A 27,619-nucleotide genomic window follows, 5' to 3' on the forward strand; every position below is an offset into this window, starting at 1 on the left:
AAATCCTTACCCCCTATTTGCCCATCTTGCCAAGGCTGTTGTCACTGCATATGTGAGGGGGGGGGGTATAATATGAAAAGTTAGGATGATATAAATCCGCATCTCCGTTGAGGCATCAAATACATAATAAATCAGCTTTATCGTCAATTGGAAACGATAGTATACAGCATGACATCATGATTGCACAAAGCATCAAAACGACCAGTGTCGTTGCGCAATAGAATGGTCCGTTTGATTCATGGCTTAATAAATCCGGATTTTCTCGTAAAAAATCGGCGATAGACTAAAAAGAGAATCTCATATGCCTATCTTTACTATTCGCTGAATTTATTCCTTCAAATTCCACTGTAAACCTCATAAAATGTGTGTCTGAAAGATCCTCCAAGGAACGTATAATGCAGGTGCGTCTTGGTCGGTAGCAAAGACTCAATTTTGATGCATGTAAGGGTGTTATCATATTTCATAAAACTTTTTATACCATTGTGTAATTGTCTTAAATTTGGTACTGTCAGAAAGACCATTTTGTAATTCACGATATTTCCAAATCTTATACATTTACAATGAAGTATGTGCTCGTGACGTCAATTTTTGGAATGATAGTTTACTCAAATTTGGAAGTGTTCTGAGTGGTCCTTTTGATGCTTTTGTCAATTTAGCTCCATAAAAGCCCTTTTATTAATTTTAAACGGAATAAAATGGTAAATGACAAACATATACAGTAACTGGGACGTTCTTCTACATCACTGACCAGATCCGATGTCAAAATTCGGTATTTCATGGTAAATATGGCACTAACCCTAACCCTAGGGTTAAACAAAAATGTGTCAGAAATTATGTACAAACTCTTAAATCGACGGGTTTTTTTTAGGGGCGGTTCCTTAATGAACAGTTGATATTATCTGAACATTTGGTCCGCCAATTATCTAAATGAAGAAAATTATAAGGAATTTTGCTATTTTTTAGCGACAGAAGTAGCGCTATCGCGCAATGGTCAAAGTTACAACTTTAGAGGGCGTCCCTGATGGTCCGTTTGGTGATTTTTCCTAGAATTCTCGCTAGGCTCGTCCACGGTATAAAAGTAGACAATTAAAGACATGATCCGAGTCATGAACAAGGCTTAACAGATAACCAAATCTAATTGGGGGCACTAAAAATGTTTCTTATTATTAATATGGACTTAACTACGTATCGCTGGTTGTAAAAAATAAGGAAGGCCGAATTTGCGTAGTAATTATTTGAAATTAAATGCCCAGTCGCTTCATGCAAATTACTTGGTCCTTTAGGTGATGAGTATATCGTACGTTTTCGCTACACGCCGTAATTGGTCAATTTAAACTAACATGAAAACTTTTAAACAGATTGATACCATTCCGCTCGTATATAGGCACACAATGTAAAAAAACGTGAAGGTGTGTCTAGATTTGGATTATTGTTTACAGAGGGACTGGATTTTGCTCAGTTAAGATTATTTCTTGGACTCATCAAGCTACCAAAAAAATCTCATCAAAAACATTTCAAATGGGCAGAGTATCTAGCATGACCTCATTTTCATATCTGCATATGTAAAGTACTCAATTCAGTGGTGGAGCTATGGAAGGGGGTAATTAACTCTGCCCACCCTTTCCCCCACTCAAATCTGATACCCCAACAATATAAAGCTAGGCTAATCATTTGCATTAGAAAAAAAATCAACACAAATCATTTATATGAAAAGGCCTTTTGACAAGTAAAAACTCATCGAAGAGGAACAACAACCCCTCCCCCAGGGACGTAGCCAAGGCATTTTGATTTGGGTGGGGGTGTAGTGGCTGAAAATCCAACTGGATGGGTTTTGAAGCCAGAAAATTCCGACTGCTGCCTTGTACCCCACCCCCCCCCCACCCCTCCGCGCTACTCGTCAACGATACGGTCAGTGTCAGTCAAACACCCCATCTTTCGCGACTGCACTTTGGTTCCGAACATTTTCGATATATATGTACCCACTGGCACTCATTTCACAAATTTATTAGCCCCCCCCCCCCACCCAAAAATTCGGGCAATATGCTGATAATTTTTCGGGCACCTACTGAAAGAAAAATCATTTGCAATGTATTTGCAATGGTTAAATTTATATTATTATTATAATTAATATTGTAACGACTTCCCCAATACTAACCAATATGCAACACGGAAAATCATTGTATGTTATTGGCATGCGATGTAATAACCGATGTATGCCTATATGATATGCACATTAACATATGTTGAACGCGCGCGAAAAATTTTTTTTATATTTATCGGACAAGTCGTTACAGCCCCCCCCCCCCCAAATCAAGTTGGGCTCCTACGCCTATGACGGTAGTTCTATTAGGCATTTTGCAGAGTATTAAAAATCATACGCAGTTTTGTATGGTAGAGTATAAGGATCGCGAGATACAATTTGTGGCAAGGAAAGCGTGGTTAATATGACTGATTAAAGGTCAATTTTGACCGAGATTTTTCAATTTTTAGGTCATTCACAATCACAGGAATATATGAAAAGGCCTAGATAAACCAAAGTGCGACAGTCGGAAATTCCGATTTTCCAACTATCATCAGTTTTACCAAGTTTTTTTTTTTGGGAGGGGGGTGAGACCCCCCTCTAGCGAAGTCCATGCCTCCCCCATATCATAATTATATATTTGCCCTGAAAATATACCTTGCCGTAGTTGGGGCACCACCCCTATCTTGTTCTGGGTGAGAGTTAAGTGTTGCATATGTACCACAGTACATGTTGGTATTGATGCAAAGCATCTATTGGTGGGGTGTAATTTGATACACCAGGGGAGGATCCAGGGGGTGGGGGTTTAAACCTCCCTTGAGTTTTCTGAATTTAAAAAAACACCTTCATTTGTACGCAGTGCCCTCCTATTTCACAGGATCCACACAGAGCCCGTATAGATCTACTCAGGATCGAGTTGAAGATTGTAATTTGAGTGATTTTACCCAGGGACACACCCTCCACTTAGACCTTTCCCCTACCATTCCAGTCATTTCAATTTAGCTGAGAGTGTACATGAAAACTCCACTTAAAAGTGTTTCAAGGAATCGGTGGGGCCAGAGATCCTTTTCCTGTGCAGCCTCAAAATTGTGGAATTACTTACCTCAATCAGTAAGACTTGTCAACAGCCTTGGAATCTTCAAGATATATCTAAAAACTTACCTGTTCCAAATTCCATATATGTAATCTTTTTTTCTGCAAAGCACCATGAGCTACTTCGGGCGGATACCGGCGCTATACAAAGTGTCCATTATTATCATTAAATATTTTAGGGTTCTGTTGCCCAGTGTCCTTGACTGTCAGGGTCTCTGCAGAGGCACTGATGCTCCCATTTTGGCTGCTATTGGGTTGCCATTTTGTAAAATTTCCTAGCGCTCCACGCCAACCAATGGTGGCGCTTCGCTTTATAGTTACTACTGTCATTTTAATTTTGCTGAGTGTACATGCACGGAAACCTGACTTATCTACACGGCTAGGTGGTTTTATTTCTGCTGGTGTTATAAGCTGGCCTGCCTTTTTGCAAAATAGTTCCCGGCAACAAATGGTGGGGTCCTGCTTTGATGTGCAACTGTCTGCAACATCATAACCTATTGTTTTCTACTGCCCACTCCTGCACAGATGCTAGACATCGTTTAGCAAGTAACACCAGTTTTATTACCCCCCCCCCACAAAGTCGTGAATCCCTTTAGGGCCCACCCAGACACACCCACACTCAGTTGGAAAAAATCTATTCAGTTGGTAGTTTGGAGTTTCTTCACCCCTAATCATCTGATCCTAGCTACATCCCTGATTGGTTGTCCACAGATGATTGTGCAATATTATGGGTAGGTTTTGAAGTAAATTTAACAAGAAATGTGAATTTTAATATTCTGAACATATAATGGGCTTAAAACCTTGAAAAGTGGAACTGATGGGTATTGTAGGCCGCGACGTAGAATAACCTACAAAAGCAATGATCCACGGGAGATGAGATGACGTCAAACATGATGTGGGACGGGTGACAATCTTCAAAAGGTTATGGATGAAAACAAATATTGAGAAATACTTGGTTCTCAGGCCAAAGTGAACATCTGGTTGGTCATTCTCATGCTCTGGAAGTGCCATTTCCGGTGATCTGGGGGGTATCAAAACCCAAAAATTTCTTGTACGCTCCGCACCCACCGAAGGTGGCGCTCCGCTTAGATAGTAATTTGTGCCGGGACAACTACCCCCGGATATACACCCCAAGGCCAAAAAAACCCTAGGATAAGTACCCGAGACAATAACCACCCGGACAAGTACCCCCTTGAGAATTACCATCGAGGACTTTTACCCCCACCCCTCGGCAATAACCTCTGGGAAAACTCCACATGCGCAAATACACCGCCACAGATACCTCACCCAGGTTACTACCCCAACTATACCAGAATGCACCCAAGTACCCCCCCCCCCTCGAGCCTGTGAACAAAGCGCACCTTTAGCTGGTGAACCCCGTAGTACGAAAGCCCATTAGGGCCAGGAAAGCAAATTTTCTTAATCTGATATATAAGATTATTTTTCTGATGTAACCAAATTTCATAGTGCAATATAAGGCGCTATACAAAAACTTACATTACATATAACAAATCATCAAGTAAAATTACTCAGACGAAAACTTAAAAATGGTAAGTCGCAATAAGCCAGAATTGTTCGGAGATTAATTATACAGAATAGTGTCACTATAACTAATAGTAAATTAATAGTTACTACCATCAGTGACTAATGCCCGACCCCCCCCCCCCTCATACTTCAACTGCCGTCCCAACCTATCTTGCCCTGGGCCTCGGTCCATTGACAAACACTATCGAGGAGTTTTGGGGGCTTATATATGAAAAGGTCGAATCTTTTTAAAAAGTCAGGAAGTTAAAAGTGCCAGGGAACACGACGACCCTATTGGTGCCTGTTTAACCGGCACCCTGACCCAATTGTAAATATCCTCTGGCAGTTGCCCGAGGGACCAGGGTATATCTTTAGGCCCCCGGGAAACTAAACTCGAAAAAATACCTGCGTATCTGTCGCTGCATCCGTCCCCTATAGTTAACGGCATGTGTCCAGAGGGATACTCGTCCGGCGGTATTTGGGGGTAATTGGGGGGTAATTGTCTAGGGGGTATTCGCCCGATGAGGTAGTTGTCCAGGTGTGTAGTTTTTCGGGGGGTTTTTGTCCTCGGGGGTAATTGTCTGGTGGGTATCTGTCGGGGTGGTAGTTATCCTGGGGGGATTCTCCGGGGGGTAAATGTCCGGTGGGTAATTGTCTAGGGGGTATTTGTCCGGTCATGCTGGAACCTAGTGAGGGTGCTACAATGAGAAGCATGGGAGCCCATATAGTTCCTCAAACTTACATTGGGCATGCAAAATTTTGTCTCTGATGTGCATATGAAGCCAGTTTTTTTCTCTAAGTACTAAATTAATTAACATTTTATTTGACAAGCTAGAGATATGACCATTACTTGATAACTACACATGGTAATCAATATCTGGCTTCATGCATTAATGGCAAATTTTTCAACAGAGGTTCTCTGAAAATTTGAACTGAATAGCTTGAACTGTTGCTCAGTTATGGAAATTCTGCTATAAATACAACAACATAGTTAAAGCTGAGAAAAACAAAGAAATACCGAAGCAGCACTGTGAAATTATGTGTGCAGAACAAAATGACTCCAACATAAGACCTTATTTCTTTCTTCTTTTCTATTTATTTCAATAATTTACAATTCAAATTCATTAATCTGTACAAATTTAAATTCATAAAAACTATTAGAATTAAATTAAATGCATCATTATTGAAATAATTAGTAAACAAAAAACAACACAGAACCCTGAGAACAGACACCCTGAGAAGTAAACAGAAATACACATTAAGTTCCACATACATAATAAAACAGACAATCATTGCTCTAAATCAAAGAACCCCCTTCCCCTACAATTGGCACATAACATAACAAAAATTACCCCTAATTAAAAGGTTAATTATCCAATTAAAGACAAAAAAAACACAAATCTCTATGACTTGGAGTGTAATGTAGTTGGAAGTTTCTACCGCACATGACAGTATGGATACAGCTTACATGCCTGTATGTATACTGTCATGTGCCGTTAAAGCAAATTAACAAGCAAAGAGGCAGTGAGGTAGCAGTAGGTTAATACAGCTCAACTCATTGACAAATTATTGACAAAGTTATGATGGCTGACAGTGGCTACACATCTCAGTAAAGTATATTCCCTTCCTGTCTTCTCTCGCTTTAATTTTGTCCTATGTGGGTTTAACTATTAATCAACTATTCAGTTAGAGGGTAGGTAAACCCACATATGACAAAGAGAGAGACGAGGAATACACACCACTGGGATCTGTAAATTAAGAAGAAAAAGGAAAAAGAAAGAAAAAAATCTAAACTACTGGTAGGGAGGTGATCTCCACGGCAACAAGATGGTGTATTTACAAGCCGTGTTAGTTCTAGCTTTGTACATGCAGGGGACAGGGGGAAGCTTTTGTATTTACAGCAAAGCAATGTAAAGAGAAAACAGTACAATGGAAGGTACAATGACAAGACAAACACTTTAATTAAAAGAGAAAAAAGAAAGAAAGAAAAAATCTAAACTACTGGTAGGGAGGTGATCTCCACGGCAACAAGACGGTGTATTTACAAGCCGTGTTAGTTTTAGCTTTGTACATGCAGGGACAGGGGGAAGCTTTTGTATTTACAGCAAAGCAATGTAAAGAGAAAACAGTACAATGGAAGGTACAATGACAAGACAAACACTTAAATTAAAACAAAGAAGCTATTGTATTTACAGCTACAAGTCAAATGAGAAAAAAAAGGTGCAAGACCATGAGAAGACAAGGACTAGACAATACCAGGACAAAGACTAGACAATACCAGGACAAAGACTAGACAATACCAGGACTAGGACTAGACAATACCAGGACAAGGACTAAACAATACCAGGACAAAGACTAGACAATACCAGGACTAGGACTAGACAATATCAGGACAAGGACTAAACAATACCAGGACAAGGACTAGACAATACCAGGACAAAGACTAGACAATACCAAGACAAGGGCTAGACAATACCAGGATTGAACGATAACAGGACGATACCAGTTTGCACAGACAATACCAGCAGACAAGACAAGACAAGCACTGGAAAATACCAGAACAAGACCTTTGTGTTGATATTGTCCAGTCCTTGTCTTGTCCTGGTATTATCTATGCAAACTGGTATTGTCTAGTCTGGACAACAATACAAACACATATATTGCACATTCTTTAGTACTGGCACAATAGACATCCTATTTGAAAGTAGCCATTGACATTTGAAAAACATTTTGAATAAAATTTTGTACAAACTGACAATTGTAATGTAAATGTAAAGCAAATAAATCACTTAACAATGCACCATAAGTCCAGTTTAAAAAAAAGAAGGTATCGTGAACAATAGCCCATGAAGATAAGTCAAGAGCTAATATAGGCTGTGCAGCACTATAAGAGAAATCAACATGGCCTAACAGTGGTTCACAGCAGCTTAGGAACTACTGACGAGTGGGAGGCCGCTGGCCCCCTCACACCAGAAACGCACATAAGCGGTGCGGTGGGAGGTGTGCACTATACATGACCTAAACTGAAAGCATCCAGAGATTCAGAACAGTTCGGGCATCCAGATGGCAGATGAACACCTCTCGGTCAAGGATTGGGTGATCAGTGCCTATAAAATACACCACCCACTCCCCATTAGTGACGGAGGCTAGACTAATAAGATATAAAAAGGACAGCTGATATATGTGACAGTAGTCACAATGGACATTAAAGTTTCTGGAACTGTACAAAAGATTTATAACAATGGCCCAATGGGCACTATGGTCCATTGATGAAAGGACTCAAATGTGTTGTATATGTCATCACCCAATAGTATCATCATACCAACTTTAGTTGATACAATATGACACTGTCTCTACTGAATATTCATAGTATCACACATGGTCAGGTACCATTCAGTAATTCTTATACTAAAGTAAATGATAATACAAGAGCCCAATGGCATTATCAAAATTTGGTCCAGAAAACTGTTGGTTCACAAGATTTGGACCAAGAAAAAGTAAAAAAAGTCATAAAATCGTACAAAGTATTTTAATAAAATAACTTTTACATAATAAAATAACTTGATCAAATTTAATCAAATAAGACTTTTCAGGTATGTGAGGATATTACGTCACAGCTAGTCTGATTTTAGCAGTTTCTACACAATCAGATATAACTTTAATCTACACAATCAGATAGAAACTCCTAAGCGGAAAATGAATTGGAATAATTTCTTCACTATTGGGTTATTTTATTGTCCTCTTTCATATAAGATAAACATTGTGACACCTGAACTAATAATCCTATAAGTATAACTGACAGGAGTTCTGGGATTGCTTTGAATAGCTAACTCAAACCTTTGCATAAATTCTACTCGAAGGGCCACTCATTGTAGATTGTTAAAACCAACAGCTACCAGTGTAGGTTGCATTTCGTTACTGTTACTCTATTGACAAATGACCTGTAATTGATCATGTTGGGTTATTTTTATACTCAAATATGATCTCAATGATATTGTCATATTTACTTTTTATATTTTATTGGTACAAAGTATCAATACCCTCAATAAAGACCAAAGGACGACTGGTACCTAAAAATGGACAACCGGGACCTGTGATCCCTATTACCAACTTTTGCACTTATAAAGAACACATATTTCTATCAGGTCCTCTGGGACCAAGTATCTCCTGTACGGAAGCAGATATGGACCTGAGAGTTGAAGGTTTGGGATCCTGGGCATCGATATTCCCATGTGACGTCATTTTGACGAAATCCATTTTTTGGGCAATTTTGGCAAAAACTGCAAGGCCCCTTATGGTTTTTCGGGGTGAAAATAATTGTTGTCGCTAAGACGGGCAAGGTGTATCTTTTCTAGTTGTTCTTGACACGCTGATTACGAATCTGAAGTTTATTTTGGGATTGGGTGTTGTGTCGAGGGCGTAGGGGCCAAAAACCTAGGGAGGGGGGCACAGGCCCAAGTGGGTGTCCCAAAAAACAAACAAGGTAAGGGGCTATGCAGAGAGGAGTTGCATATTAGGGTTAGGGGAAATCATGCCTACAGTTTCAAGACATAGTTGACGCTTCACAAGCACCCTGCAAGAGCTAGGCCCCTTCATAGGGGACAAATCATGTGGACATGTGGTAAAAAGCTGACATTTAGGAGACAAGTAACCTCGGACTTGAAATTGGCAGTGCACCCACCTACGTGTGTCTACTACTCACCACTGATAACTTGGCCTGATTTAAGTTTGGGTAAAAAAACTAATCAAATGTTGACGTAGGCATCCTTGTATAGGGTACAGTAGCTACTACCGGTGAAAAACGACTATTTTTGAGGGGGCCTCCAAAACATATAGACTATACCCCCTCCCAATAATTAATGCTACCGTATGAGTTGTCTACACATCCCTAGGACTCTCGTCTCCCACATAACAAAAAATTAGCCCCTTCACATACCCTCAGTGGAAAGGACGGGATACCAAAAAGAGGTACTTTTTAAAACTTTTCAAGACAAAAACACCTATTTTTGGCACAGATAGAAATCATATAGACAAAAGGCCTTTTCCGGTCAGATAATTACACGAAATTGGTGTATGACAATGACAAGGGTTTCTCCTACTCCACATCAAAATTTGATATCAATGGGTACTTCAGAGAGGACAGGAGGGGGGTTACAAGAGGGAGTTTTCCAACTTTTGCACGTATGAAGAGCACATATTTCTATCGGGTCCTCTGGGACCACGTATCACCTGAACGGAAGAAGATATGGACCTCAGAGTTGCAGATTTGGGATCCTGGGCATGGATAACCTCATGTGACTTCATTTTGACGAAATCCATTTTGGAGGTAATTTTGGCAAAAACTGCAAGGGGTACCCCTTACGTTTTTTTTGGGTGAAAATATATTTTGTCGCAAAGACGGGCAATGTGTATCTTTTCTGGTAGTTCTCGACATGCTGATCACGAATCTGAAGTTTATTTTGGAATTGGGTGTTGTGTGTGTGGGCTTTAGGGGCAAAAACCACTGGGAGGGGGCGGGGACCTGAAATTTGGTGTTTCCAGAATGAACGAATAACATATCATCTGGTGCTACTTGGGGCGCTGAATATGAATCTGAGATTATTGTGGCGGTTCAGAGGCATGGGGAGTGGTGGGGGCATTTAATGCCTTCATGGCGCATGCTACTGACACTCTGTGCTAGATGTTTGGCCTTTTTTATTCAAACTTACCCCCTTACCACTCGGAGAAGTGCCACACCTAGGAGTTTCAATCTATTTTGGGAAGGGGACACCCTAGCGGTGGAACCCCGAAAAGATGGCCGTATTGGGACCACCCCAGTAACTATGGTAACGCTCCAAAGTAGAAAGGTTGGGATTTCCTAATACATAGTAACACTAATTATTATGACCTATTCGGAATTTTTTCAAAAAGACTAGTATTGTCATAGAAAGACTACACTAACCACTGCTGTTTTCCCACTAACTGCAATCGTTCTAACCTAAAGCCTTGGAGAAGGTCTCTGAAAGCTTTAAAATGTCTTAGATAACAAACGTTATCGTGTTTCAATAAAACTCAACTAAGAGATGCATGATTTGTTAACTGAATAGAGATTTCAAACATAACAAAAACTCCAGGTTAGTAGCATGCATTGAACAACCATACCAAAGGACTGGCCATCTCAGAATCATTCTAGTAGACCCTTCTAGTAGAGCACTAGTAATCAGGCTGTCTGCTGAGTTTTGTACGCGTTGGAAGCTATCAGTGAGCGATGGTGGCACAGACTGCAGAAGAGAATTACAGTTATATATCTAATTTTGAGGTTACAATTGTCTGGACAAGCAATGCACATGTGTCTTCAGTAATGTTATGATTTATGCGACCAATATTCCTAATGGAGAGATAACTGCCTCTGCAAATAGTATTTATATAGATAGTATTTATACTGATTTTGATGCAAGTTTGAAATACACCTATTTTTCCTTTGGAGTAATTAAAGAGAGAAAGAAAGCAATTCTTCTTTTGCTTGATTCAATTAGACATGAACATCACTTATAGTAAATGTCCTGTTTATGTACTAGCCAACCATAGTTTAAGACATTTATTCCAGCATATTTTACTGCCATTTACTAATACAAGTGGCAGTGACCCATACATGCTGTGTAGTGTCTGTGACCAACTGTTAGGACTCTCATCTTGAAGCCTACATTAATTGATTAATTATGCAGTGCACTCACAAACGCAACCACTGTCAGTGAGGAGAAGCATTCTGATTAATGTTTTCAGTGTATGAGGTCCATTAAACCCAGGCTACTGTTGGACACACTTATTTAACAATTTTAGTAACTACTCCAAAAATCAATTACATGGGTGTGCACATACAAGACACATATTGCAGATTTCTTTACCTTTTCATGGAATCAAAAGTGCATTCCAAATATCCATGTAGCTCTACGCATACTCAATGGTCATCTCTATGTGAACTCTCTCTATCTTGGCCCATTTTCATGCTCTCTGTGTTATTGCCATTTGTGGCCTGCATCTGCAAACTTGGTAGGAGATGTGGAGAAAAGAGTGAGTGTAATGTATACAATTACAATTATATAATTATTGCTACACCTTTATGCTCAGGAGACACATATGCAAGTATGCAATGTATCGCTTTAAATATGCTCCAATAATAGCTGTTTCTACCGATTTCATTTTCTGATATCCTGTCACATCTACTGCCAGCATCGTCAACATAATTCAGATGAGCGAGCAAGACTTTCAATTTTTCTTTAATAGTATAGATCGACTCTAAGTGCACTGCCACCTTGCACAATGTAAACTATTTAGTAGGGTCTTGTGAATTGCAAATAGTAGTCAAGACCAGCTCACTAAATACACAGCTTAACAAATTGACATAAGAACAACAGTTTGAATAACAATACTTTGCAAGAAAGTTACCAATTAATTAATGGCATTTAGTTGTGTCTATGACCACATGGTGTGCCATTTCAATAACTTCAACAGTGACGAAAGACTTCATAGACATTTGGATAAAAGAAACAGTTTTTTATTATGTTTGAAAGGTAATGTGTGAAAGAACATATATTGTGTGCAATGACACATAGAATGAAAAAAAAATTAACACTTTTAAGGAATTGACAGTATGGGGCCTAGGTTGGACAGATGTGGTTTCACCAAAACAAAGAAAAGGAAACTGTCTGCAAAGGTTCCTACAAATTAAGATATTAGATTATTCTCAATTTCCTTCTTCTGGTCACACTTTAGAATTTTATTATGCAGACACATGCTTTAGTGTTTAGATACTGTACTTGTCTTGCTGCCAAAGAGTTGGCAAATAAACTATTTGGTTACCTTGTTCCTCTCTTCCCACGGCACTTGCTATAAAGTTATTTCGACTGTATGTACACTCACCATACAGATGTTCTGGTCAACTGTGTGTAGCATTTTGTACTATAGGAACAGTAGCTGGACACCACGATATCTGATCATCTGTGTGGATACCATTTTGTAGGACAGTACCTTGGGACTATAAATGCCATCATGATCAAGTTCAATCACCTGTTGCAAAAGATATTTAACACTGTTGAGAACTAAACAAATAAATATGATATGGAATTAGCAAACTGTATGAAAGGTACTGTACACACTGTATGATTTGCAGAAGCAACTTGTTTGGTTTGTTCTGAAAGAGTATTTCTCACTGTACTAAAAGCATACGAACAGTATATACTGGAAATCCTCTACGGAAGCAACCACACAGTGCTGTTTACATAAAGCCAAACATGACCTTCAAGTTGCTCTTCACGCTACTTAAAATTAAATCCTCACATTGACAAACTTTTGTATCATCTTATCTGTCATTAAGTTATCCATATAACATAATATGCTAGGCCTACAATGACTGTACAACTTAACCTCCAGAATAAGGTCTAACCTAGGCCCCATGCAAGGTGCCAAATTTGAACTTAAGCCTAACATATAACGAAATTGAAAAAATATATTGCTATGGGATGAGCATCCAGATTTCTCAATTTCCTTCTTCTCGTCACACTTTAGAATTTTATTATGCAGATATATGCTTTAGTGTTTAGATACTGTACTTGTTTTGCTGCCAAAGAGTTGGCAAATAAACTATTTGGTTACCTTGTTCCTCTCTTCCCACGGCACTTGCTATAAAGTTATTTCGACTGTATGTACACTCACCATACAGATGTTCTGGTCAACTGTGTGTAGCATTTTGTACTATAGGAACAGTAGCTGGACACCACGATATCTGATCATCTGTGCGGATACCATTCTGTAGGACAGTACCTTGGGACTATAAATGCCATCATCATCAAGTTCAATCACCTGTTGCAAAAGATATTTAACACTGTTGAGAAATAAACAAATAAATATGATATGGAATTAGCAAACTGTATGAAAGGTACTGTACACACTGTATGATTTGCAGAAGCAACTTGTTTGGTTTGTTCTGAAAGAGTATTTTTCATTGTACTAAAAGCATACGAACAGTACATACTGGAAATCCTCTACGGAAGCAACCACACAGTGCTGTTTACATAATGCCAAACATGACCTTCAAGTTGCTCTTCACGCTACTTAAAATTAAATCCTCACATTGACAAACTTTTGTATCATCTTATCTGTCATTAAGTTATCCATATAACATAATATGCTAGGCCTACAATGACTGTACAACTTAACCTCCAGAATAAGGTCTAACCTAGGCCCCATGCAAGGTGCCAAATTTGAACTTAAGCCTAACATATAACGAAATTGAAAAAATATATTGCTACGGGATGAGCATCAAGATTTCTCAATTTCCTTCTTCTCGTCACACTTTAGAATTTTATTATGCAGATAGTGTTTAGATACTGTACTTGTTTTGCTGCCAAAGAGTTGGCAAATAAACTATTTGGTTACCTCGTTCCTCTCTTCCCACGGCACTTGCTATAAAGTTATTTAGACTGTATGTACACTCACCATACAGATGTTCTGGTCAACTGTGTGTAGCATTTTGTACTATAGGAACAGTAGCTGGACACCACTATATCTGATCATCTGTGTGGATACCATTCTGTAGGACAGTACCTTGGGACTATAAATGCCATCATCATCAAGTTCAATCACCTGTTGCAAAAGATATTTAACACTGTTGAGAACTAAACAAATAAATATGATATGGAATTAGCAAACTGTATGAAAGGTACTGTACACACTGTATGATTTGCAGAAGCAACTTCTTTGGTTTGTTCTGAAAGAGTATTTTTCATTGAACTAAAAGCATACGAACAGTACATACTGGAAATCCTCTACGGAAGCAACCACACAGTGCTGTTGACATAATGCCAAACATGACCTTCAAGTTGCTCTTCACGCTACTTAAAATTAAATCCTCACATTGACAAACTTTTGTATCGTCTTATCTGTCATTAAGTTATCCATATAACATAATATGCTAGGCCTACAATGACTGTACAACTTAACCTCCAGAATAAGGTCTAACCTAGGCCCCATGCAAGGTGCCAAATTTGAACTTAACCATAACATATAACGAAATTGAAAAAATATATTGCTATGGGATGAGCATCAAGATAATAGATTAAAAAAGTTAGTATGCATAACTGTAGTAGGCTTAGTAATGTTACTATAGGAGTCAATTAAAGGCTAAATTACATGTAGTAAACCCTGGTGTCATGAATGCAACAGGGGGCTTATTGTTCTCACTTCCCAGTTGGGGCAATTTTTTGTACCTGGTTTGATATTCAGTAGGCCTATTCTCAGTCAGTACACTTTGGTATACCGTAGCCTTCAGTAATTAGGCTGAGGCCTATGTAGATTCACACCTCTTGTAGTCTTGTGAGAGTAATTGTGGAAGTACAGTAATCTTGTGTTACGGTAACCGGTTTTGGAAGGTATTGTACAAATGTCACATTAGTGAGTGTGTTTTAAGTATTTCAATGTAACTTTTGTATTTGTTGCCATGGATAGCTATATCTTATGCATCTCTCTTTCCCAAAATTGGGTTGAATATATGGTGTCATTCTTGCCGGTAGACCCCATTTTGTGTGCTTGTTTCAACCTAGGCCTAGATTGTGAATTTGTGTAAAACTAGACTCAGTAGTTGTTTTACAATAACCAGCATTGAACCACATAGACCTGGAAACAATTTTATCCTGTCTAAAGTAAAGGCTTAGGCTACTGCCCCTGTTTGAAATATGTTTGACACATCGTCTTAATTTCCTTTACTCTTGAGGCTTAACACAATTGGAGGAGGGTTAGGCCTAAAGCTTGTATTAAAAAGACTGCTGCAGAGTATACACATAAAACTTCTAAAAGATTATACTTTCATATCTCGGGAAGATATCAGGTTTGCGTACATTTTGCTTTAACTAAACTAAAGACCAAAAGTTATACACCAAGCCCAAGTTAGGCTAGGCCTAGGCTATATATGAAAAGCGTATCCTATGCGAATCACTGTCTTGTCAGGCCATGGGAAAACGTTAGGCACCGCCTTTACAAAGGATTGATTAATGACTAATTTCTTGACATGATATCATGATTTGGCCGAAGAAAATGTCTATTTTCTTTACTTAACTAAGAGACGAAAACACCGAACCTATGCGAAGTACCATGTAGGCCTACAGTACATACGGCTATAGTAACGACAGTAACACGTAAGGCGTCCTATGCAACGGCATAGGTCTCACGCTAACTTGATATCAAATTCAACGTAACTTTGGTAAATAGAAAGAAAATTTTACTTCTACTTGACCCACCAATAAAGAAGCCGCTTATCCACACATCATCCCTGAAAGAATCGATAATATCTTCGGTAAGTAGGAAATACGATGAAATATCTCGTTCAACAGCGTTGAGTTGAACTGGTCGCGCAACACGTTTTATTTAGTGTAATTTACGATTCATCATCGCGGACGAGCCTGTTTGTCTACAACGATGAACCAAACGGACCACATCACCAAAGTAACCAATATCACCAAAAGGACCTATTACGCAAATGCAAAGCATCAAACGGACCAGTCAACTGGTCCGTTTGATGCCCGTCTGCGCATTTGCTGGATCAAACGGACCAAAAACGCAGGCATACAGCTGGCTCCACCTCTCTCCACCTCTCTCTCTCTCTCTCTCGCTCTCTCTCTCTATATATATATATATATTCAAATATATATATTCAAATATATATATATATATGTATATGTATATGTATATAGTGAAGTGTAATTTTTCTGGGGTTTTTTTGTTCTCTATTTATTGACTATAAATAAATGTGTCATTCTACTCGCTACACATTCATTTCTGTATACCAAAATGACTTCTAGTTTGGTTTGAATCATGTTTGATGGTCAGGCAAATATGTCAATAAAAGCACAACTAGTATTGTTTGTTTATTCTCTGTTCTATTTTTTACATTTTCCCAACTCATTACGTTTATATATATATATATATATTCATTCACAATATTCATTCACAATATATATATTCATTCACAATATTACACAATAAGACTGCTCAACGAAACAGCAATTTGTGTCATATATATATATATATATTTATATATATACTGAGGAGACATTTCTGACATCATTCATGACAGCACAATCACATCTGCTGATATTGTACTTTTCACTGAATGCCATATATCAGAAGCAGTAACAAATGAGGAGCTGTACATTGAAGGATTTACACTATTCAAAAACATATCATCTCATGCTCCTCTCTCAAATTCCCCATATGGCACTGTAATCTACACTTAGAACAATATCACAACACTGACTGAACATACCTGACTGACAACCAAAGACACGTGCTGGACCTATTCAAATTGCACTAATTTACAGGTCTATAAAGGTTCCTATGCAACAATTCCATGATGCTTTGAGTAACTTTCTAAGTCACATAGATCATTCACAACCAACAAATTCATGTACTACAAAACACACCAGACCAAAGAAGCCTTATTTCTTTATTCACAAGCACATTCAAATACAAACAAATCATTCTTACTCCTACAACAGACTATAACTCATGCTTAGATCACATCTACACAAACATTCCTACAAGTAAAACAATTGGTAGTGGAGTCCTTCAGAGTATTACAGTGATCACAAAGCAAGTTGGATATTTTTCGCACAACCTCCATGAAAACACAACAAATGACAACAAAAATCTTTACTAACACCTCCGAAATCTGTAGTATTTCGTGTAATCAATAGGGCAACACTTTATGTGAACTACAGCTCTTCATCTGTTACAGCTGTTATTGTACTGTGCTGTGCTATACTTCCCGCCAGGCGGGTGTGATAGCTTGTGTTCGTGTGTTTTCCTCAGTTCGTATATCGTTTGTTGTTTGACTATCCTGTCTTTAGTTGTTTGTTTTTTGTTACTTCCCTGTGGCCTAGCCACCTTCGGTATCATGGCATCGCGCGGTGATTCTCGGATTGTTAAGTTGTCCTTCACCGGTGCAAGTTTTTAGTATTTTGAAGAGCAAGGGTGTTGTTGTGCCTGTAATACGTACGATTTACGTTTTACCAGTGACGTGGCCCGTCAGAAGGGTGTCACGTTGCTGAGTAACGTCGAGGGGATGACAGTTACTCCGTATGGGTAACTATCATCCACGTAGGACTACCCAGCAAGCAAGCCGAAGTCGGCCCGACGGCGGCCCGGCTTCGGCACCGAAGTCGGCCCGACGGCGGCTGCCGCCGGCGGGCCGCCGTAGATTTGGCACACGGCAAGTCGGCGGACCGCGGGCGGAAACGCCGCCGGGCCACCGGCGGCTCAAAGCAGGCCCGCCGGCGGCAGGCCGACGGCGGGCAGACGGCGGGCCGTCGGCAAATCAGCGCCGATGTCTTTCAATTATTATTTTTTTTTCATTTATACTTTCATTTTCTACTGGGACCCAGCTGTAATAGTCAAATAGATTATTTTAAAAATTGTGACAGTTCATGAAATATGTTGATGAAATATTTCCAGCTGGAAACTAGTCACTGCATGTGTGTAGATTTAAGTGGGTCATTTTCGAAAAGTTTTATTAATTGAATATCCAGAAAGACTGTGGGGACCGCAAAACTTTTAGAAGTGTGTATTCCAGATATAACGACAGTAAAGTGAAACCAAAATTTTAATAAAAACATAAGACAAGGAGCATTGACATAACATTGTCATAATTTATTAATTTAATGCATTTTCCTTTAATTACCAGATGTTTTAGCCATTTATGAACAATTCACTTAAATTATTTGATAAAGCCACAGAATGGAGGAAAAGAGTGAAGCAGATTTATGAAAACACTTGCCATCATAATATCAAATGAAGACGCCCACCGTGCGCCGAAATAGAAACAGTGTAGAAAGGAACAATACGTTCGGCGTTCTCTCCATTTTTGCTTATAATTATACTGTGGACCATCACAAAGCTGTTTCAACAAGAATAAAGCAAAACCAGTACTTTATATGTGGACTTTGCAACCGGATTGGAAGAAACGCTGTTCAGTCTGGACAGATGATATGAGAAAACATGTTTTTACAAACGGAACGTACCGTTACTCTCCCTCCCCCCCCCCCCCCGCCACCACTTATTTGGTAATACAGGGACACCAACTTGTTATTTTTCATACCAGGTCGTTAATATCAGGGACTTTGGAAAACTTGAATCCTTTGCTCGGAATTTCATGATCATTCCGTACCTCGTATTGTTGGCCTTTACATCTCATTATGAGTTAGAGTTTCGTTAAATACACTGAGTGGAATGTGTTTCCCTCTCACTAAAGAGTATTTCTCGTGAGGAAAAACTCAGTATAACAACCATACATTCTTACAAAAAGTATCATAGGGGAGAGGTACAGTATATGCAATAATTGGACGTGCTGGTGATAAATCTTGACTGGTGGTTAAATATGTAAAATACTACCAAAAGGATGAGCCAAAATATATGACCATATTTGTAAGCATGCATTTGCATATCTTAAAAATTAAACTGCACTAATTGAGATTTCAATTGCATGAAATGAATTCATGGCTGTAACTGACGTGAGGAACATAGTAGATTCTGCAATACAAGAAAATTATGAAGAGTGTAACAATGTAAGTGTAACAGCTTAATATATCTGCAGAATTAAAAGCCATGTACTGCCGAAGGATAGAGCTATAACGAAAGGTTATTCCTCCTGTTCGTTACCAAACTGAACGTCGAAGTGGCGTTGCTGCCTTGCCTTCCGACCCCCTTCTCTATCAGAGGCTCCTTTAAAAAATTTAACGACCTCCCTTTGAATGTCCACTGCCGTGGAGTTGGAAGTTTGTTGGTTTTTCCTAATTGCTTCTACAGTTGAAAAAAGAAGAAAGTCAAAAAGAAAAACTTTTAGTTCCTTACATTGAGAGAATATGCATGTAAGTTCTTCATAATAATACATCGTTTGTGTATATTTTAGAGGAAAGGGAACTTCGTCCTTTTAATATGAACTCCAACCACATAAACCAGCAAATTCCAGGTAGTTTTCCTGAGTGTGTGAGCCACTAGTTTCGCTCCCCATGTTGCAGCAGGGAGTTGTTATGGAAACTCCCTGCTCCCACGTACCGGAGCACGTTCGTCAGTTCATTTGCGGGCTTTGGGGTATTCTGTATTGGCCCCAAATTATAGCATGCTATAATCTTAGTATTGAAGGTGAAGCACATATGAATTAAGTCTCTGCCGAAGATATCTTTGTATACAATTATCAACTAATAGCCTTATCTAATATGCATATCATAATAAGCCTAAGTGCTTGTCTACTGAATTTTTCTTGGCCGTGGATCTGTCCGTTATCAATCGAAAGCGATGCCGGGGACGTTCTCGTTACAATAAAGCAAATAGATACGGGAAAATAGCTTTGCAAAAAGTAAGGCGTACATAATGTAAAGAAGCAAATATTCAATAAATTGTACGAACTTTCGAGAACTTTTCGAAGGAACAGGTCCTTAAAGACCAACTTCTCCCCTTGTCCTGTCCAGTTGATGCATATGGCTACACTATTCAGGATCAATTCCTGCAGCATCCTCCTAACTGCAACAGACAAGATCTGCCCACCTACTGACGACAGTGTCAAAATCTGGAAGAAAACAGTTGTGAATCTTTGAGTCTTCATGGAAGCCAGAATTTTCTGAGGACTGCGTTATGCTCCAACTAGCTTCAACTTGACGTTTTTTCCAGCATGCTTATTTTACACCAGAAACGTGCACGAGACAGTGAGTGATACAATCTACCACAAATCAATAGCTTATTCCACATCCTGTATTCGTCTAAAGTAATATTGCTCCAAATATCGTGAACTGCCCAACTTTGAATACCTGTTGTAAAAAAATAATGTCTATACGTACAACGACAACAACTACTTCTATGACTTCGCAAAAACAATACAAGAAGCCATGCCGTTACTATCGAGTAACGATTACTCTACTGTGCAGGCACAACAATTTTCAAGGTTCTACCATTGATAAGGTATGTATTACTGTAGTATAGGTTTTTCAATAGTATAGTTGAAGGTTCGGTAAATGACTAGGCTAATGTAAAGTAGCTCAATTGACAAGGTTTACTAAATCAGACCTGTCAACCTGTTTGACCCCAAAATAGGGAGAATAACATTTTTCATGGCCAAAAAATAGGGAGCACAAGGGGAAATCGGGAGGTTGGTCATTTTCAACTGAAATGATATAAATACTCCTAAATAAGTATAGGCTAGTCTACTTATGCAGTACAGTGAGAGAGTCTTCCAATCAGTGTTTCTTGTTGTAGTTTACAGCAGCTGACTTCGCTTTCTACAGGGTTTCTTTAGTAGGCTTCCATTTGAAACATGGAACAGTGGACTCTGGGTACTGTAACTTCATGGCTAGTATGCTAGATAGAGTCCCATCAAGCTTGAGACTTAACCGACTGTCTGTCTTGTTCTTGCGAACTACACTCAATAGCCTTTCCTGTTGAGCGTTACAGTGGGAATTACTAAGCATGGGACTAATTGTTGGTTATTTTCAGAAATGTCGCAAGTGATGAAACATTAAAAAACCGGGAGAATAGAATATGAAACCAGGAGATGCGGGTAGAAACCGGGAGTCTCCCGGTACAACCGGGAGAGTTGACGAGTCTGCTAAATACTTCATAATTGACGCACCCTCGTTATTTGGTAAGCTATTTTAGTAAGTGGTGAGTTCTTGTTTCATACAGTACAAGTTATTTATCTATATATAGTGTATGTATTTTTTCTTCTTACATAGGACAAAGTATGGGCAATTACCCAAACGTTTCTGTCAGAAGTGGAACAGATGAAAGGGGCAAGTTTACATCATCTGGCAGTTCCTCCAAATCCAAATGGGAGGCCTTAAGGGATTGAATTAAATGGGAATTTGCAACTGTTTGGCGCTTCAGGTTCCTTACTTCAGCTTTTATTTCTGCCAAAATCATAAGGATCTTCTTCTGAGTTGCTGTTAAGAGACAAAATCAGAGAAAGTTTTGTAAAAACAACATCACATGTTAAAAGTAGTCACTTTGAAGTGGAAGTGCAATGTGAGAATAGCAGACTGGTACTGTATATACATTGCATTCCCTGGCACAGAAGCACAGTAATTAAGAAAAAGAGAGAAATATTTATCCTTAGTAAACAAGTAACTGGAGTAATAGTTTGCACGGTTGCCACATTACCAGTCACCAGTGCTTGGTCAGCAGGTCAAAGAAATGTGCATTCTAGCAGTACTTGAACCTTTACAAAATGCAGATCATGTACTATGCTTTATGTTTAAATTTACGGTACTACACACCATTAACAATGAAATCTGGGGTTGACATGGAAGATATGTTCCAACTGGACCCTGCTAGTGACTGGGTAGACCCGGTAGAGTGCCTTGCACTTATTGGTGATACAACAGGATCAGGAGGATTTATATTGGAGGTCAATGGCGTTGTAAGGGGAACCAATGGCTGAATCGGTGGAGGAAGGGTGAATCTGCTCTCAGCTTCTTCTTCTGTGTCGTCAGAGGAAGACACATACCGGCGATTTTGCCTATGAGTATGAAATGGAAATAGACATTGAGTAAGTACATCACAGAAATTGCCTTTACCATAACATTCTTGTTGAGAGTATTGTGTCTGATTTGAACATACAGGATTTTTATGTCCGATATCATTTAAGCTGATGATAGGTCAATTTAAATATGGAGCTAGAGTTCATAAAATGTTACTGAACTTTCTGAGTTTCATACTTGTTAAGTCAGTAAGGATGACACTTTTGGTTGAAGTTGTTTGAGTGAGACTGTACTGTATGTTCACTGTCAGCATCTCTATGACAAAGATCAATGATGGTAATTTTGGAATGTATAACCTGCATCTATTTTTGTAGCAGTTTTGCTTGGTATATTTAAATCCAACATTAGCATATTTATATATTGGACACTTACAACTTCCTGCGCTTTGATGGCCTCTCATCTTCATTTTCAGTAGCTAAGTCTGAAGTCTCCTCAGCCCTTGTCAATAAGATCATTGCCCGTGCATAGGAACCTGAAGAAATGAAACAATTGAAAAAAATCTTGATAGTGGGCATTTGTGATGAACTAGTAAATTATTGTACACTATACAGTCAGTGGTATGGTCCTATCTGTAAATGAAAGGTTTTAATCTCGTACAGAACACACATGTACAGAAAGATACACTTTTCTCAGTTTCAACATTTACGTCGTGGAGATGTACAACACTATACAGGGAGATACTGTGGTCTTTGTAGCACCTTGATCCATCAAAGTAACCACAAAGCATAATGTTAATGAAAGAAACATTGTTATTGCAAATCATTTTACACTTTCATTTGAATTAATTGTGTTTACAATACCTGTTGTTGACAGAACCCGAATGGTATGTCTCGTCCAAGATGCTTGCGGGGCTTCCACTGACTTGACTGCCTTCTCAAACCTTGTGGAAGATTTATATGGTGGCCAGAAGCATTCTCTTTCGCCAGTTCTCCATTGCGATGGAATGGCACTACCACAAAGCTTTTCTTCCGAGGAATAAGGACATATTTTTCCAGGATACTTGAGATTGGAGCATACTCTAGTTTCCCACTGAGTAATTTGATCTTGAATATGCCAAGTTTGGTGGAATCCAGTGGATATGTGAAAAAATTTTCTTTGTGACAAAACTTTTCATATAAGATGAACTTGCTGCCATCGCTGACAAAGAAGTTTCTGGCAAGAACAATTTCTTCACCAATTTTAACACAGTTGTCCCCCATAGATATTTTGATAGTGCAATCTTGAAGGTTGAGTACTTTGTATTGTGAGGAAGTTACCATGGTCTCAGGAATCTGTCCACCATTGTGGGGCTGCTCAAAAAGTTCTTTGTTTTTAGTAGGAAATGCTACATGGTTTTCAGAAAGACGTCGAATAACTTGTTGTAAGGGGTAATTTGCATTCCTAACCATTCTTTTTATCTGTCCCAAATAACTTTCGAAAGGGAAACAGGATACATTGTCCAATGCACCATATTGTTGTACATCCTCTTTCAAATGCACAAGTCCATGTACATTGTATGTAATCATGTCATTGCCATAGAGAGTTGCATAGTGCTTGATGAAAGTAACAATTAACTGGTGACCAAGCTGTAACTGCTACAGTTGATTGGACTCAAATATATAAACATAGCAACAGATAAAAGCATGAAATTTTCATAAAATGGCTTTGGAATGATTCTGTAAAGAACAACTGGACCGGTGTACAAAAGAAATTGCCGAAGCTCTGTGGCTTTCCACCGTTCAAACTTATTCAGAGATCGAGGTTGGCGAGCAAATTCACGTGGTAGAGCACCATTCAACGATTGCAATTTTGCAGAAATTTCTCTGATAAGTTGAGGGCTCTGTCTTGTCTTTAGTGGACCTTTCAACCAAAGCTTTACCAGTCTGCGTGTCACTCCCAAACATACTAGGTGCATGTAGTCTAGAGGGAAGTTAGATACCATACCCAATGAAAGTTGGGATAGTGGAGTTTCCCCTAGATGATTTTCATGTAGCATATTTCTAAATGAATGGTCAGTGCGATGATCTGCTTCTGTTTCTGGGAAAGTTACTTTGTTGATGTACACGCCTCTTTCAACACATCTTTCACAGCCGGAGTAGCCACTATGACCCTTGATGTTTTTGACCATGGCTCTTGCAGGGGCATCACATATGATTGCTGTCATAACCACTGTAAGCTTTTCTCCCTGAACTTGAATTCCATTTTGCTCAACATTTTGGTAGTCTGCTACAAATTCATTCAAAAATTCCAAATCAGTTGGCTTCCTTTTCCCATACTACAAGCCAATCACAAAAGGACATTTTCTCTCACATGCAGTGATCATACCCAATATGGGCCAAAACTGCGAGTTTGAGCTTTTGAATAGAGGTAAACCATCAATGTTTACATGCAACGTTATTGTTTTGTATTTACTACTTAGGGACTTTTGTCTTGAGTTCAGAATAGAGGTAATTCCATTCTCAATCCCAACATGGTAATATTCACCTCCTGAGACAATTGTTGTGTCCACTTTGGTTTGCGTGCCTAGTAAAGTTCTAGGGTCTTTTGGAAGGTCAGGATGGTCATTTTGAAGAATGACAAGGAGCTCAGAGAGTGAAGCATGAGAAATATTATACTTTGAGGCCCATTGCCCAAGCTCAATTTTCAGTGTGGAATTTATTTCATCCCTTCCATCAATTTCACCATCTGAGTCAGAGTATAGTTCATCAACATCTGAGTGAAAGGTCTGGAACAAATCACTGTCAACACCATCAGCAACATCATTTTCAGACAACTGTTCCAGTTGGTGCAACTTCTGCAGTTGGCTCCTTTTTTCTGTTGGTCCAGAGAAATTATTTTGCCAGCGAGATTCATCTGATATTGTTTGTATGTAGTTTAACACTTCATCATTGATTTTTCTTCTCTTGGTGCGATATGATTGTGGACCATGATCCATGATGAGCTATCAGGGAGATAAACCAAGTTTGGAACAGTTACAGTAATGCATACAGTATAGATTAGGTGTTGAATGTTTAATTTAGTTTTGTAGAAAAAAGGATCAGGAAGGACAATTAAGTCCCCATCAAAGACCCTATTGGAGAGAAGGAACCGAAGACACAAAAAGTGACACCTGATTACAATGCTTAAAATGCTTGTGTGAAGTTGTTTCAAAAATTTGCCTTCTTTCTGTTTTACTTGTTGAAAACCAAATTCCAATTGCAAATTGTTCACCAGTATCCTTCAGTCTATTAGAAAGTAATAAGTGTAATGCATCATATATGTATTTATACTAGGTCCATTTTAAATAAGCCTTTCTTCACTATTTTAGCTTCTTTATCTTATGGTTTCGAATGTTTAAATGTATATTTTAGTAACAGAAATTCAGTTAGCATTTGTTGATTGCCAAATTATTCGTTAAATAAACGGGAGTTTTAACTTTACAACCTTTGCAAGCAATATTGTTTCTATGAATGTTATTTTTCAAGGTGTGAGTGCAGGCGGGAACTTTTCACATTAAGGCAAGTCCCATTCCACAGTCAAGGGTGGCTGAAAGCGGCTACAAATTACAAACCTTAAACGGGAAAGTCCTACTTCTAGGAGGAAAAAAAGGTGCATGCCTTTTAGGCAATTTGTCCCAATTCTTTTTGAAAAAAATGAACTGTGCTCAGTTGGCTGCCTATATTTTTTCATATATATATCTGCATGTTTGGTGAAACACTTCAAGGTAGAACATTACTACAGTTTTAGCATATTCACTTGTGTTGAACTGTTTACAGTTCAGTTCACTGAGTTCAGTTCAGTTCTCGTGGAGTGCGGACGTGTTTTCGGCTGCTCTCCACCTTTCGTTGACCACACCTTTATTGTGTTTTTACGTTGGCCCTTCATTAGTTTACAGTTTGTTTTAGTGTAGTTTGTGTGTTTTGGGTTTGTTTCGTTTTGGTGTGTGTATAGGTGCGTGGCTTTGCCACACCCCTAGCTGTCATGGCGGCTCGCCGTGACAGCAAAATCGTATTGTTGAGTTTTTCGGGGGAGGCTAAGGTCGTCCCCGTACAAGTTTTTTTCAGTTTTGCGTTCTGTTGGTTTAAAGGTCCCTGGAGAGGTTGACGCGCTTCAGCGTAAACCTCTCCGGGGTATGAATTGTTTTGATGTACGGTTTACCTCGGAGGCTGCCCGCGTCCGAGGCGTCCATGTGTTGGAGGGAGTTGAGGGACTGAAGGTCACACCGTATGACAGTTCGGTGTGGGTGACAGTCCTCCATCTCCCTCTGGACATGTCTGAACAGGTTGTTGTGCGGACACTGGGGCGTTTCGGGAAAGTGACCGGCTACGAGGAGCCGGAATTCCTTGAATGTATGGGTGTCAAGACCGGGACTAGACGAGTTAGAGTTGAACTCAAGTCCGATATCCCCTCTACCTTGTGGGCTAATGGGCACAGGGCCCACGTTGCATACCCGGGCCAGCCTCGCACTTGTTGGAGGTGTGGGCTGGAAGGGCATGAGGCCAGGTTGTGCCCGAACAAGCGGTGTAGCCGCTGTTTACAGGTTGGGCATACCCTGGCCGAGTGTAAAGGGGATATCGTTTGCAACTCGTGTGGGAAAACGGGCCATCTCGCCCGTTTATGCCCAGACCGCTCATACGCCGCGAGAGTGGCTACGGGCGTGGTTGAAGCGGTCCCTGTCCCGGCCTCTGACACCGTACCACATGATGCTCCTGTCATCGCCCCAGTGTCCGACACTAGCGCCCCGATGGAGGCTTTGTTCCCCTTTCGTGTCCGACCTCTCCCCTGATCGAACTTGCCGAGACTGCCAGCCTGCCCACTGAGGCAAAGCAGGACAAAACGGCGGAGATGGTACTAGCGGAGTGGCACGCGGCGCAGGATGCCGCTTGTACTGGTTCACCGGTAGCTACGCCCGCTATCGGTGATACTAGTCGGGCCCCGAGTCAACCGGCCCAAGAGACATTAAGTGGCCCAGATTCTGACTCGCCAATGGAGGACTGCACTACAGCCTTATTAGTTGTGGCTAAGGAGTCCTCCGATTGGTTTGATGAGACAAAACAGGCCACTGATCTCATTGACTCGAGTGGCCCTTCCACCCTACCCGCAGCCGCTATACCGGACACGATGGTCGCTAGTGGACCTCCTGTTCCTGACAGGGAGGTCCACTCGACCAAGGTTGACGAGGAGTTAAGAACTCTGCTCCCTCGTAAGAAAAGGGGGAATACTGTTAGGGGCTTGAAAAGACCCGTATTGGGAAAATTTCGCAGGTAATGCGCAAGCCTGTCGTCTGCTATCGGGACGGCGTACCCCGGATGAGTTTTGGAGTTAGTTAGTTGTTATGTGTGGGGTGGGGGGTTTGTGTGGTCCTTACATAATATGGGTTGGGGGTTTTCTGTTTGTGGTTTGGTGTTGGCTTTTTGGGGCTGGTTTGTGGAGCTTTATTGTTTTGGTTCTGTTGGCCTTTGGGTCCGTG

The 27,619-nt window shown here is 39.8% G+C and overlaps 1 protein-coding gene and 1 long non-coding RNA gene across 5 annotated transcripts; both read right to left on the reverse strand.

Annotated features, from left to right (window-relative positions):
- Positions 1 to 7,351: 7,351 nt before the first annotated feature.
- Positions 7,352 to 16,259, reverse strand: LOC139984787 (uncharacterized). 4 transcript variants are annotated; one of them, XR_011799192.1, is made up of 6 exons: positions 15,907 to 16,259; positions 14,111 to 14,279; positions 13,328 to 13,496; positions 12,476 to 12,704; positions 11,521 to 11,661; positions 7,352 to 10,896 (listed from the first exon to the last, which is right to left on the reverse strand). It is a non-coding gene; the product is annotated as an uncharacterized lncRNA (long non-coding RNA). The 4 variants fall into 4 exon arrangements; XR_011799193.1 differs by having other exon boundaries at positions 11,521 to 11,654; positions 12,536 to 12,704; positions 15,907 to 16,256; XR_011799191.1 differs by having other exon boundaries at positions 12,536 to 12,682; positions 15,907 to 16,251.
- A 5,144-nt stretch (positions 16,260 to 21,403) lies between these two features.
- LOC139954696 (uncharacterized) lies at positions 21,404 to 25,695 on the reverse strand. The gene is made up of 4 exons (XM_071954616.1): positions 22,992 to 25,695; positions 22,564 to 22,663; positions 21,928 to 22,169; positions 21,404 to 21,594 (listed from the first exon to the last, which is right to left on the reverse strand). Exons 2-4 carry the CDS (start codon positions 22,644 to 22,646, stop codon positions 21,404 to 21,406), a joined length of 516 nt encoding a protein of 171 aa, XP_071810717.1. The 5' UTR covers positions 22,647 to 22,663; positions 22,992 to 25,695.
- Between the last annotated feature and the right edge of the window lie 1,924 nt (positions 25,696 to 27,619).

This window comes from Apostichopus japonicus, chromosome 17, assembly GCF_037975245.1.
Source record: "Apostichopus japonicus isolate 1M-3 chromosome 17, ASM3797524v1, whole genome shotgun sequence".
Lineage (NCBI taxonomy): Eukaryota > Metazoa > Echinodermata > Holothuroidea > Aspidochirotida > Stichopodidae > Apostichopus > Apostichopus japonicus.